Raw genomic sequence first — 14,001 nt, 5'->3', positions numbered from 1 at the left:
GCCTGGAAGGGTATTTCTGGATCACAGCACTACTTAAGGATGGAAGGGAAGGAAAAACAAGGTGCTTGGAGAAGAGGGATGGGGAATCAGGACCAGAAAGACTCTCACCCTGACAACTCATCCCCAAAGCACTGGGGAGGAGAGGGTTTGGAGGTGGATCAAACCATCCCATTTTCCCACCTCCAAGCTCTGGTCACACACGCCAGTGCAAACCTGGATGGCAAAGGGCTGCGCGAATTCACACCAGGCTATGGCCAACCCATGGAGGAATCACCAGATTCCCAGCTCAAATCCTCCCAGCAGCAAACAAAACCCCACTAGAGCCCATGGCCAGGTGAAGGCGGGGGATTTTCCCCAGCAGTGCTTCACCCCACCATTCCTGCTGGAAGAGCAGGGGAGCTGCTCAGCAAGCATCTCCTGGTCCTTCACAGCTTGAGCACCAAGGGCTCTGTGAGAGCTGGAAGTGAAACAACCATCAGGAAAAAGGACCTGCTTCTATTTCAGGTGTGGCTTTTACAGGAGGAGAACTTTGTTCTGGTGGTTTCCCCAGTTTTGAGAAGAAACCCCAAGTGCTCCATTCAGACATCACAGCTGGAAGAGCTTCCTGAGGGTGCTGCTCTGTGCATGGAGGCAGAGCCATGTGGAATTTGGTGCTCCTGGATCTGTATTTCTCACTCTCAGAGGGCTCACAGGGCAGGCTGGAAGAGCAGGAGAGCTGCTCAGCAAACATCTCCTGATCCTCCACAGCCTGAACACCTGTGAGAGCTGGAAGTGGAAAAAGGAAAAAGGACCTGCTTCTGCCCCAGGTGTAGCCTTGGCAAGAGGAGAACTTTCTCCTGGTGGTTCCCCCAACTTTGATAAGAAACCCCAAGTGCTCCATTCAGACATCACAGCTGGAAGAGCTTCCTGAGGGTGCTGCTCTGTGCATGGAAGCACAGCCACGTGGATTTTGGTGCTCCTGGATCTGTATTTCTCACTCCCAGAGGGCTCACAGGGTAGGCTGTTCTCCCAGAGGCACAGACCTGCCTGGCACTCTCCCCACCAACTCCCCAAGCAGGAATCCCAGCCAAACCTCCACCTGGAAACCTTTACACTGTTCCCAGTGAAGAAGTAAAAGGGCACTGAGGTTCTGGCAAAACAAACCAGCCAAGCCCTGATCTCAACATCCATTTTCCTCTGACAGGGAAAGGCTGGTTGGGTAAAGCACTGAGGGGAAAAAAACCAAACCAAGTTTCTGTGAGTCCAAGAGGAGAATTAAGGACTTCCACATGAATCTCAAAACTCAGCAGAGAAAAAGAAACACCAGGAAAGAAAGAGACCCATTCCAAAGGTTACTAGGCTGGAAATCACCACAAGATTTCAGTCATGGTGGGAATCACTGTAAATGTCAGTTAAAGGAAAAATAAACGGAAGGAAGGATTCAATAAAAGAAATGTCATTTTGAGTGTTAAATAGTAACTGGGGATAAATCTGCCTCATAAACACCTGGAGGTCAAAGGTGTGCTCCAGCAGGAGCAGAGGGAAAGCTCCTCACCAGATAAGGAGGCAACTAGCCCTTGGACTGCAGGAATTGAGGCAAAGGCTTGGGCCTGGCTTTGATGGAGTGGGATATCACCTGAAACACACAGGGATATCCACCTGAAACACACAGGGATAGCTCCTGAAACACACAGGGATATCCACCTGAAACACACAGGGATAGCTTCTCAAACACACGGGGATATCCACCTGAACCACACAGGGATATCCACCTGAACCACACAGGGATATCCACCTGAACCACACAGGGATATCCTCCTGAACCACACAGGGATATCCACCTGAACCACACAGGGATATCCACCTGAAACACACAGGGATATTTTCCTGAAACACACAGGGATAGCTCCTCAAACACACAGGGATATTTTCCAGAAACACACAGGGATATCCACCTGAACCACACAGGGATAGCTCCTGAAACACACAGGGATATCCACCTGAAACACACAGGGATAGCTTCTCAAACACACGGGGATATCCACCTGAACCACACAGGGATATCCTCCTGAACCACACAGGGATATCCACCTGAACCACACAGGGATATTTTCCAGAAACACACAGGGATATCCACCTGAACCACACGGGGATATCCACCTGAACCACACAGGGATATCCACCTGAAACACACAGGGATATCCACCTGAAACACACAGGGATATTTTCCAGAAACACACAGGGATATTTTCCAGAAACACACAGGGATATTTTCCTGAAACACACAGGGATAGCTCCTCAAACACACAGGGATAGCTCCTCAAACACACAGGGATATTTTCCAGAAACACACAGGGATATCCACCTGAACCACACAGGGATATCTCCTTCCTGGCAGGAACAGCACAAGTCCAATGTCTGGGATCCCTCAGGGCAGGGAACTCGGGTCATGCCTCACAGGTTAACCCCATAATCCCCATCAATGGGCAAACAGCAATGGGTCTAAAGCCATCCCAGATTTCTCACCTCTGGATTCCTCCCCAGTGCCCACCCAGCCTATGGCACAGCACATGTCTGGGCAATAGGAAAATCAGAATAAATTTGAGTTACCACACAGGAAGAAGTGCACAAGCAACACAAGGTCATCCCTTGCAAGGACAAGGGGATGGATTCCCACTGCCAGAGGGCAGGCATGGATGGGATATTGGGAAGGAATTGTTCCCTGTGAGGGTGGGGAGGCCCTGGCACAGGGTGCCCAGAGCAGCTGTGGCTGCCCCATGCCTGGCAGCGTCCAAGGCCAGGTTGGATGGGGCTGGGAGCCACAGCAGAGGGAGAAATTAGGTGAATTTTAAGGACCCTTCCAACCCAAACCATTCCCTATTCCAGGAGTGTGGGTTAAATGACTCCCAGCCGCTTATGGGGCAATCTGAGGACTGCTGGCCTCCAACAGGCCAGCTGGCAGAACTGGAAACCCATGGAAATGTGTTTGTGTGTCAGAGCTGAGAGGGAATCAGCTTTAATTAGCATCAATTTTTAAACTAATTAGAAAATGCCTCTCCAAGCACAGTTGAATGAGACCAAGGGAACACTTGGAAACACTGTCAAATAGCTCCTTCAACAACACCTCATGGTCTGAAGGGAGGGCTTGCCACAAAAAAAAACAAATTGAGAAGGCCAAACTTCTACTCCATAATTCTAAAGTACCCCTGTGATTTGGGGGAGGAATCGTTCCCCTTGGCACTCTGGGCAGCCCACCTGCCTCCTCTTCTTCCCCAAACTGTCTTGGAGAATCTCAGCATTCCAAAACTTCTACTGCTCTTTCAAAAACCAAAACAGCAAATCCCACTCAGGAGAGCCTCCAGCTATTCTCAGGTACCCTTATCTGATCCTCCATCCCTGTGGCACAGCTTTAAGGGAAAACACCCCTCAGGATCAGCATGGAAACAGGAGCAGCTTGTTCTGGAAACGTGGAAATCCATCCTCCCCCTGCCCTGACTCCCAAAGCCTCTCACAGTGCTATTCCCACTAGAGCTGCCCATTCCTCATTTACCAATAGAATTTTTTCAGCCCTGGAAATTACTTGGATTTTGATGCAAAGCAGGAGAAACCTCAGGCTTCAGCACTGGCTCCTCCCTGCTCAGGAGTCTGAGGAATTACCACCAGGATGGACAGACTTGTGTCAGAGCAAAGCCCACCTTTTCCTGCAGACAGGGCTGATTCCATGAAGTCCCTTTCTTCAAAGGGAAGCACGAGGGATGAAAGTGATTTCCTTGTGGAGATGGCAAGCTCAGAGAATATTTGGAGAAGGGGTTAGTTACTGTAGGAGACACTGTGCTGCCTGCAAGATGCTGACAGCTCCAAGGTCAACAGGGATCAGCCAGATGTTCTTGCTCCAAAACATGCCCAGGTTGGATGCAAAACTCTCCCCACAGTGCAGGAATGTGAAATCCAGAGCTCCCTGTTGGGAGGTGAAAGGAGGAGAGGCAGCAAACAGCAGACACAGCTGAACCTCACCCTCATCTGGAAGGAGGACACTAAAACATGAATTTCAGGAGGGCAAAGCCCCAAGGAGCCTCCTTTTCGAGGCTACACAAATTTTCTCACTGAAGAAGGCCAAGAGGAGGGATCCCCTCCACCCACAGCACACAGATAAAACAGCTCCAGCAGCCCCCAGCCAAACCCTGGCTCCTCAGGCAGGCAGGAACGGGCGCTGCCAGGCAGCTCCAGCTCTGTGGGGGCAGCCAAGGGGAAGCTGCACCCAGCTCTGAGGGCTGCAGGAGCCTCACCCCAATCACAATGCAGCCTGTTCAAGGAGCTGGAACATCATGTCCTCGGCCACCTCAGGCCTTTGGCTGTCACCAACCTGAAGTAAACACATTCTGCAGCAGCAATAAGCTCGTTACCAAGGCCACCGTATTGATCCCAAAGTGTAATTAAAATTCACAGTCCATGCAGCCCAAGTCAACAGGGCAATAAGGGCAGCTCCAAAAGGCAGGACTGGCCTCAGCTTCCGCATCCTGCTGGCTCAGAGAGGCACAGAACCCACGGGGAGAGCAGCTGCCAAAAAAACAGCCCAAATCCCTCCCTGTCAGAGTAGGGAGGACCTGGCACAGAGAAGCTGTACCTGCCCCATCCCTGAAGTGTCCAAGTCCAGGCTGGACAGGGCTTGGAGCAACCTGGGATTGTGGAAGGTGTTCTTGACTGTTGGAGCCCTGGATAATGAGAATTTTAAATTTTCTGTGCTGAAAGGCACAGACCTGCAAGAGAACACTGCATTTAACCTGAGGCTGTGGAGAGGGCTTCCAAAATTGATTAATAGCACTGGGATTGCTGGTGTGTAATGGCAGGGGTGGAACTGGGCGATTTCCAAACCATTTCCAAACCAGCAGCTTCCTCTTTGGACCTTTGGGCCATCAACCAAGATGTGCCAGAGCACCCAAGGGTTAACCATGCCAGGGAAGCCTGCAGGGATGATGTCGGCAGAGTGGATTCCAGCACTGCTCAGGGTGCCCAAGCCCCTGGAATTACGCAGTGCCGTGGGAAGGGGTTCCACACAACCTGCTGAGGTGTCACCATGATGCTCCTCCTTGGTGGGGCTCCCTGACTCTTCTCCCAGCCCCTTACAGATTCAACCCCTGGTTTCACAGAGTCTCACTCTGGGAGAAGTTCTGGCACTGAGGGCCCTTGGGGCCACCAGCAGGTCCCAGGACAGTCACCTGGAACGTCACTACCACGTGCTGAGTGAAGGTGAGGCAGAGGCCCCAGATAAGCAGCTCTGATCAAAGGGCTCAGCAGGAAACATAACAAGCCCTCTGCAAACAGACTGTCACCCCCAGGAAACTCCTGGGGATAAAACCACAGCCAGGCACAAGCAAACCCCTCAGGCCGAGTGCTGAGGTTCCACACATTTCCTGCTCCAAAATCTGGGATGAGGCACCCACCAACTCCTCAGATCAGCAACACAGACAGGATCCCTACTTGCAAAGGATTAACTCCAACCTCCCTTGAAAACCTGATTTCCAGAGTGAAACATCCCAGCCTCAACATCTAGGAGGGAGCACAGGAACTCATTCCAACATTTGCACAGGCTGGAAAGCACAGAGAAAGCTGCTCCCAGAGAAAGTATTGTGGTAGGCCAGTCCCCAGCAGAAGATAACCTGGCATGTCAGAGAAGGTCAAAACAAAACACTGAGCTCCTGCTCCACCTCTCTTCCCACACTCCAGACCTGGCTGCTCACATGGGAAAGGGGTCCCAGGGTGGGTGGTCTCCACCCCACACCATTAAAATATGACAAGAGAAGACTGGGAAGAATGGATATCCAACTCTTCTCCCATCTCCAAAGGGCTGATATAACAGTGGAAACCCAGCCTCCTTCAGGGATGCAGGAGGAAAAGGGGAAAGCAAAAGCCACAGGTTCTGGCACATAATTTTGAAGATGGTTTGTGCCCATCAAACCCCAAAAACCTCCCTTTTTCCTCCTCTCTGGTTCAACAATTCAATTAAATGCCTTCAGTGCTGTGGCACTGGTACAAGCCTCCCCCCTGGACATCAGGGAGACCCTCCAAAAAACCAAAACAGGAAAGTCCCAAAAGCAACTTAGAAAAAAATTAGGATTCTATCATTTAACAGCACCAGGAGTGACCTGGCTGCCCCATGCCCTGGTAATTCATCTCCACTCTAAACATCCCTGTGCTTTATTTCCCCACTTATTAGGGTTTTCCTGCACCCCAGGGAAGGCCAAACCCTCTCAGGACCTCCATAGAGGATGATGAGCTCATCCCAGCCCAGGCATCTCATGATGAGAAGGAAAAACTCAGAGCAAGGAATCAAAGAATTGAAGATCTGGGCAAAGGAATGAGGAGAACCAGGTGCATGGTGCCTGCAGAACAGCACGACAGGAGGTGGTAGCCATGGCCCCAGACAGGCTCACAAAGGCACAGAGGATTTATGAGCAGCCACTCTAAGGAATTAAATTAAAGGGACAGGAAAAACCAATGGCTGCAGGAGCTCTGTCAGGACAAACAAGGGCAGCCTCATCCCCCTGACAGCCCCAAGGGGAAGGTATCACCCAGCCTGGCAGAGCTGCAGGGACCCTGGATAAGTCAGGACAGAGCAAAGTGGGGCAGGAACAGGTCTTTGGGAACGGGCTCTGCAGGGCAGGGATGCAGCAGCTGCAGCAAGGTCAGCGGTGCAGCAATACCAGGGAGGATGCTCTGGAGAGAGGATGCTCTGGAGAGGACACCCAGCCCTCCCCAGGGGCAGCAGCTCCCCACAGGCCCCATCCCCCTCTCCCCAGCTTCTCCCGGCTCCATCTCTGCCACCCCCACAGCAGGCAGCAGCCGGCTGGCTGCCACCGCAAAGCTGCGGCGCTGTGCATTAGCATTCCCCGCCACGGGCTGTGCGGGATCCCGCCCGAGCCGCAGCCGCGGGGGCTCAGCACCGCCCCGACACCCACACCGGCTCCAGGGACACGGGGGTGCCACCCCACTCACCTCCCCGGAGCCACACCGGAGCCTTCAGCCCATCTCAGAGCCCAGCAATGCTGCAGGAGAAAGATCTGTCCGCAGCGTCCGTCTGTCTGCCAGCAGCCAGGCGTGGAGGAGCCCAGCAGGCAGCGATGCCAGCGGGACAAGGACACAGACAGGGACAGCACCCTGCCCTGCCACGAGCACGGTGCCCCTCACTGTGTCCTTCCCACTCCAGGGCACCCCAGCCTGGCTCGCTGGGAGTTTCAGGCTCCGCCGCCCGGCTGACGTGGATGGGGAAGGCGACGGCTGCCAAGGGCACCTGCAGTCTCCAGGGAGGCAGGAGAGCAGATGCCCAGACGCAGCAGTGATGGCACACAGGGATCTGGAGGAGCACAACCTGCCCTTGAGCTCTGCCATCATCATCTCCGCATCCATGTTCACTAAACTGGGTAAGCCACCAGCCTCAGCGTTCCCAATCTACCACAGCCATGGCTGGAGCAGGTGCAAAACTCAGCTTCACCCACCTCTGCCTGCAAAGCACTCCTGGCCAAGAAACCACCTTGCTCAGACTAAACTGGGGTCATTATGCTGACAAATCACCACAAACTGCAGGGAAAAGGGAGCTCTGGCAGAGCCAGGGAATCCCAGCTCTTGGGGAAAATGTCCCTATTCCTCCTTTCACCTGCACTGAGTCAGCTCCTACTTCAGCCTGGAGTTGATCATATTTAATCTCTTAATCTCTTACCCCCTGCTTGTTTCACTTTTTCACCTTAAACAAGTCCCTGACAAGAGGAAACAGCAATGCCCAGAGCTGACTCCCAGCTCCAGGGGACCCCAACAAGGAGACCCCACGGGTCCAACATGCTTCCAGCTGCATCCAAGCGGCTCCTGCAGGTCCTGGGCTGGATGCTGTGGGCTCACACTGGCACCTTCCCCAAGCTCCAGCACAAGTTAAGGATCCTCTAAAAATCCATTCACAGACAGAGACAGAGCCTGCACTGAACTTGGCCACATTCCACCCTCCCCATCTCCAAACACCTCACACAAACTGCATCAGCAAAGTTCAAGGAGCTTGAAAACCCAGGAAGGACGTGCCTCAGCAGCACGGCACTATCTTGCCCACATCCATGCTGGTAAATCATCTCTCTCCACTATCTCCACTGGCCTCTGACCATGCCAGGAGGTGCAGGGCAGCTGGCACAAAAACCACTTTGACTTGCAGGGAATCAGAAGGGCATTTTAATGGCTTAATTGCAATCCTGTTCTGAGCCAACAGAGCTGGGGGCACTCAACAGCTTATCTCAGGAGAGCAATTCTCCTTTCCTTGGTCTTTCATCTTCCTGCCAAGGCCTCTGCCTTTGCCCAGCACTATTTGCAGGAACTAGCCAGGCAAGGAAAACAGGAGCCCGGAGCAATTTGTTCCCTGAGCTCAGCTCAGCTCGCTCCCCATCTCTGATGTTATCAGCCTCAAATGTCGTGTGTCGCTCTGGGCACCTTCAATATCCTCACCCAGCCAGGAAAAGCAGCAGCCACCGAGTCCAACCAAGGCTCCTCACGCTGTACAGCCAAGTCTGCAGCAGAAAATTCTGGGGATACAACATCTCATCCTCCTGAGAGGATGGCAAACTTCCCTCTGAGGATGCTCGATGGATTCCCTTTTATTTTGGTTCCATGGGATGCTCTGGGATTAGCAGCCTGCTGTTCCCTTGGAGCAGCCTTGTGCTGGTCTCTCTGACAGAGATGATGGTTATGAAAAGGTAAAAACAATCCCTGAGCTGGAACTGTGCTGAGCCACTCCTGGAAGAGGCAGATCCCAGCCCCACATTCCTCTGCTTGTTCCTCCAGGCCATGTCCACAGCCCAGATAAACAGGGCCTAGTCTCCAACCCCTGCTCCCTGGGAGACACCTCAAATCCAAGTGACCTTCCCCAAGGGCCAGACACCCCCCAGTCCCACCCGTGGCCAGAGCAGGCAGGAGAGATCCCCCCCAAAGAATGAGGATGTTCCCATTCTCTGTGACTGCTCCGCCTTCGCATCCACCACTTCCAGGCGGCTGCAGCCCCGAGGGGAACACAATGTTCAGCTGCACAGATCTGTGCAGGGCCTGGAACGTGGCTCTGCCTCCCTGACAGCACTGAGAGTTCAGCACTGAGCCCAGAGCACAGGGCCAAATCCCCAGGTCGCTGGGGTCCTGCACCTGCTGCAGTGGCAGGACCAGGGCTCACCCACCCTCGGTGCCATCTGAGCAGCCCACAGGGTTGTGGGAGCAGCACTGGAGATCTCAGAGCTCCTGGGAGGCCTTCAAGGATGGAGGGGGACTGAGGTGACTGGGCAGCCTCTTCCTGAGCCCAATGGTGCTCACACCTCCCACCCACACCTCCAACAGAACTTCTGTCCCCAAAAAACTCAACACTCTGAAATCTCTTGGCCACCCTTCTGAGTGACCCACAGCTGATTCCAGGTTGCTGCTTTTGCCTCTTCCCATATAACAGGTCCCCCTTGCTTTCTCCCCACCACCAAGCCCTGTCACTCCACAGTCCCACACAAGGGGCCCACCCTGCCTGTCCCCTTCTCAGGGTCACCCTGTCCCCCTGCACTCTTACGCCACAGCCAAGGTCCCTGCTGTGGCCCCAGCCCCCCAGAACCTGCCCTGCAGGTACCGCTCCTCCCCTCACCCCCACGCAGGCCAGGGCTGTACCCCAGTACAGACCCCTCTCTCCCCAGTACCCAAGCCCTTCCATCCTACCCCAAACTAGGCCAGCAGCCCCCTGGCCCACACCTGTCACCCCCAGACCGCACCAGTCCCCTCGGGGGTACCAATCTCCCTCTCTGCCACTGAATGGGGACAAGCCCCACTTCCCAGTTACTGTCACATTGGACCAATTCCAGCTTTCCCAGCACAATCCCCACCTGTGGGGCCAAAGCCGGGTCACAGTCGTGTTCCCCCACAACCAAGAGCTTCTCCCCCCAGCTGCTGGCTTCTCCCCGCCCGAACCGGAGGCTGCATCCCCCCCCAACCGGGGCTGAGCCCCCCGACCAGGGGCTACTGCTGCCCCAGACTGGGGGGGCTCTCACCCCGCAGCCGGGAGCTGCTCCCCTGAACCAGGGCCTGTTCTCCCCCAGGACCACGGGCTGTGCTCCCCGTGAACCACGGGCTGTTCTCCCCCAGCACCACGGGCTGTGCTCCCCCAGGACCACGGGCTGTGCTCCCCCAGAACCTCGGGCTGTTCACCCCCAGCACCACGGGCTGCGCTCCCCCAGGACCACGGGCTGTGCTCCCCCAGCACCACGGGCTGCGCTCCCCCAGGACCACGGGCTGTGCTCCCCCAGCACCACGGGCTGCGCTCCCCCAGCACCACGGGCTGTGCTCTCCCCCAGCCGGGAGCTGCTCCCTGCTCCCAGCACAGGCTGTTCCCCAGCAGCGGAGGGCTCCTGCCGGCAACCGGGGGCTGCCTCCCCTCTAACCGAGAGTCTTCCCCCGCCACAGCCGGGGGCTGCTCGCCCTAACACGGATCTGATCCCCCGCTCCCCTCGCTACCTTCTTGGGTGCCTTGGTGACGGTGGCCATGAAGGAATATTTCTCGGCGTCCTCCACCTCCTTGGCCTGCTTCTCCTCGCCGCCGGCGGGCTCCGGCACCGACATCCTGATGCGGCGGTGAACGCGGGGCGGGCCGCGGCCGCCGGCGGGACGAAAGGGGGCACGGTACGGCGGGGCGGACGGGGGAGCACCGCGGGCGGCTCTGGCTCGGTTCGGCCCGGCCGGTCCCTCACGCTCGCTGCGCGGCCGCCGGCGCGGTGCCTGCGGCGGGTCTGCGGCCGCCGCGCCAGGGGCGGGGCCTCGCGACGTCACTGCGCCGTGGCGTCACCGCGCACCCGCCGGGGTGCTGAGGCAGCGGGGAGCGGGAGAGCGGCAGGGCGCCCCCTGGCGGACAAGGAGGGGAGGGCGCTGAGGGGGCGGGGCCATGTGGGGGCGTGGTTATTGTGTAGGGGCGTGGTCAAACTGGGGGCGTGGTCAAACAGGGAGGTGGAACCTCAGCGCCGGCCAAATCCCAATTAACCGCAATAATTACATAACTTAAATAAATTTATATACAAATGTTTATAGAGGCATTATATTTAAACATTTAAACTAATTAATTAATTAGACTAAATGAAACAATTATAAAGATTAATTTTATACATTAAATAGCAGCCATATATATGAAATATTAATTATATATAAACCTATAAAATATGTTAACTTATTTATAATTTATATACATTATATATGTTAATTTAGAACATATATAAGTTATAAACGTATCTATATTAATTTATTTATAAGGTATATACATTTACATTTATAAGTTATTATAAACTGCAAAATTTGTATAAATTCATTTTATACATAGTATAATGTGCATAAATTTATATGTTGAATAACTGAATTATATAAATTTAATTAATAAATTATATAAATTTGTATATAATTTTTCTAAATGAATACAGAAACTAAATAAGTTACAGAAATTAATTGATTCATTAATTGGGAAACAAAAGCTGAAGCTAAAGAATGAAGGTTTTCAGGGTAAAAAACAAAAATGGTGTTTTCTCAGAGGGAAGAATAAAGCAGGAGGAAAAACACGATTAATCAGGAAAATAGTTTGAATAAAACAGGGGTAAAAGTAAATCGGTGAAAAAATAAAATATCAAGGAGTGTGTCTGGTCCCAGAGCTGTGGGTGCCCATGCCCAGGTGTGTATCCAGTCCCAAGTGCGTGTGTGTCCATCTCCAGGTGTGTGTGTGCCCACCCCAGGTGTGTGTGTGCCCATCCACAGGTGTGTGTGTGCCCATCCACAGGTGTGTGCCCACCCCAGGTGTGTGTGCCCACCCCAGGTGTGTGTGCCCACCCCAGGTGTGTGTGTGTGTGCCCACCCCAGGTGTGTTCGTGCCCACCCCAGGTGTGTGTGCCCATCCCAGCTGTGTGTGTGCCCACCCCAGGTGTGTGTGTGTGCCCACCCCAGGTGTGTGTGCCCATCCCAGCTGTGTGTGTGCCCACCCCAGGTGTGTGTGTGTGCCCACCCCAGGTGTGTGTGTGCCCACCCCAGGTGTGTTCGTGCCCACCCCAGGTGTGTGTGCCCATCCCAGCTGTGTGTGTGCCCACCCCAGGTGTGTGTGTGTGCCCACCCCAGGTGTGTGTGTGTGTGCCCACCCCAGGTGTGTTCGTGCCCATCCCAGGTGCCCACCCCAGCTGTGTGTGTGCCCATGCCCAGGTGTGTGCCCGGTCCCAGGTGTGTATGTGCCCATCCCAGCTGTGTTAACCCCCTCGGTGCCGGTTCCCTGGCCCCAGGCAGTCTCGGCCGTTCTGGCCCCGCGGTCCCTGCTCGGTGCCAGCCCGGGGTCAGGGCAGTGCCCTCCCGGCCCTCATTAGCCATTAACGAGCCGAGCGGAGCCACCGCGTCCCTGCACTCACCCACCCACATCCCCAGCCCGGCGTGGTGGTGCTGGGCAATTTTTGGGGTCACTGAGCACTTCTTGGGGTCGCTGAGCACTTTTTGGGGCGCTGAGCCTGGCCAGGCCTTCCTCCCCTACTCCTCCTCTTCACTCTCCTGCAACGGGCTCTGCTGGTTCCTGCATTCCAGGGAGGGTAACAACCAATCTGTCCCGGTTCAGGGACACCGAGGGGCTCCAGAGAGTCCCCACACGGGCTCTGGGGACATTCCCGGACAGACAGACAGACAGGCGGGGGAACCACCCCGACCCCATCCCCGAACGCCCCTCAGGCAGCCGGGACGGGTTGGGCCTGAGCCCTGCTCCTCCTTCACTTCCCCGGGGCTGTTCCCTTAAAATCCAAGCTGGGAAAACATCAGCGTGTGGGTTAAAACCCATGGGGGAAACAGCAGATAACGGTTTTTAACCAAAATCACTTTGTCTGGCCACAAGACGGCCTCTGGGCACCTAAATCCTGCAGCAGCTCCCGGGCCAAACCCCTGTCCCGGAGCCGCCGTGCCCCGGGCCCGCGGGGCCTTTCCGCCGCTCCTGCCCCGTCAGCAGCTCTGCGGTGGCGCTGAGGGCGCTCCCAGGGCGGGCAGAGCTCTCTGGGGGCTCCTGCCGGGGGTCTCAGCACATCCTGGGGGGGTCTCCGAGTGCTTGGGAGGTTTTGGAACAACGGCATGAGCCTGAGGTGTCTCAGCCCTGCCAATGCCACAAGCAGCAGGGGTGTGGGGACGCCCGGTGACCACAGTCTGTGCCACTCCGTGCCAGCCCGTGCTTCAGGTCCTTGCTGATGCTTTCCCCTCCCACCATCCATCTTTTCCCCCTATCCCCCTGTTCTTATCCCATCAAAGCTCCTTTCTGCAGTGCCAAACTCACCCCATGAGTGACCCCCAGGTGCCCTCACCCTCCCAGGATGGGGGGTTCTTTTCTACCCTCCCCTACAAGCGCTGAGAGACAGGGATGGAGCCCCACGGCGTTCCTGAGTGGGGGGCTGAGAGCAGGTTTTGCCCCCCAGATCAAAGGGGCTGGGGGTGGAAGGTGCCCAGAGCAGGGAATCACATCCTGCCCCCTCACAGGGTGGGGAAAAGGCCCCTGCTGGGAGCATGAGGAGCAGAGGGACCCTCCTGGCCTGTACCTGAGGGCAGGGAGACAGAGTTCAGCTTTTTTCCTGCAGTTTCCAGGTGCTTTTAGAGGACACAGAGCAGCCAGAAAAAGTCAGGGGTGAGGGACTGTGGGGTGTAAGTACAGAGGGGTTGGGGACTGGTGAAAAAATAAAATATGCCAGGCAGCCTGGCATGCTCTCACCTCTGCCCCCCAGCTCTGCCACAGCCTCAAGCTCCCATCATCCAGCTCCAGCCACCTTCTCCTGTCCAGCTGTGGAGGTGCCTGGGGCACCCTGGAGCATCCTGGAGCAGGCCAGGGACTCACTGCCCTCAGCACCCCCAAACCCGGGCACGGTGCCCACCCCTAAGAGCAGCCTCTGACCTCAAACACCCCCCACATGTGACCATAATGACCGTGGCACAGATCCAACAGGATATAAATAGGTCCCACTTCCCTGGGAAGGGGATGTGGACCTG

The 14,001-nt window shown here is 55.4% G+C and overlaps 1 protein-coding gene across 2 annotated transcripts in view; it reads right to left on the bottom strand.

Moving 5' to 3' along the window:
- AHCYL1 (adenosylhomocysteinase like 1) overlaps nucleotides 1–10,742 on the bottom strand; it is a 30,908-nt gene extending 20,166 nt beyond the window's left edge. For both annotated transcript variants that reach the window (XM_058819612.1, XM_058819613.1), the window contains exon 1: nucleotides 10,486–10,742. In XM_058819612.1, the coding sequence (XP_058675595.1) occupies nucleotides 10,486–10,590 (105 nt within the window). In that variant the 5' untranslated portion in view covers nucleotides 10,591–10,742. The remainder of the gene's footprint in view (nucleotides 1–10,485) is intronic.
- Nucleotides 10,743–14,001: the final 3,259 nt, after the last annotated feature.

Source organism: Ammospiza caudacuta, chromosome 24 (assembly GCF_027887145.1).
Source record: "Ammospiza caudacuta isolate bAmmCau1 chromosome 24, bAmmCau1.pri, whole genome shotgun sequence".
NCBI lineage: Eukaryota > Metazoa > Chordata > Aves > Passeriformes > Passerellidae > Ammospiza > Ammospiza caudacuta.
Note: the sequence above shows the minus strand (reverse complement) of the source record. Positions and strands in the feature narration are given on the sequence as shown.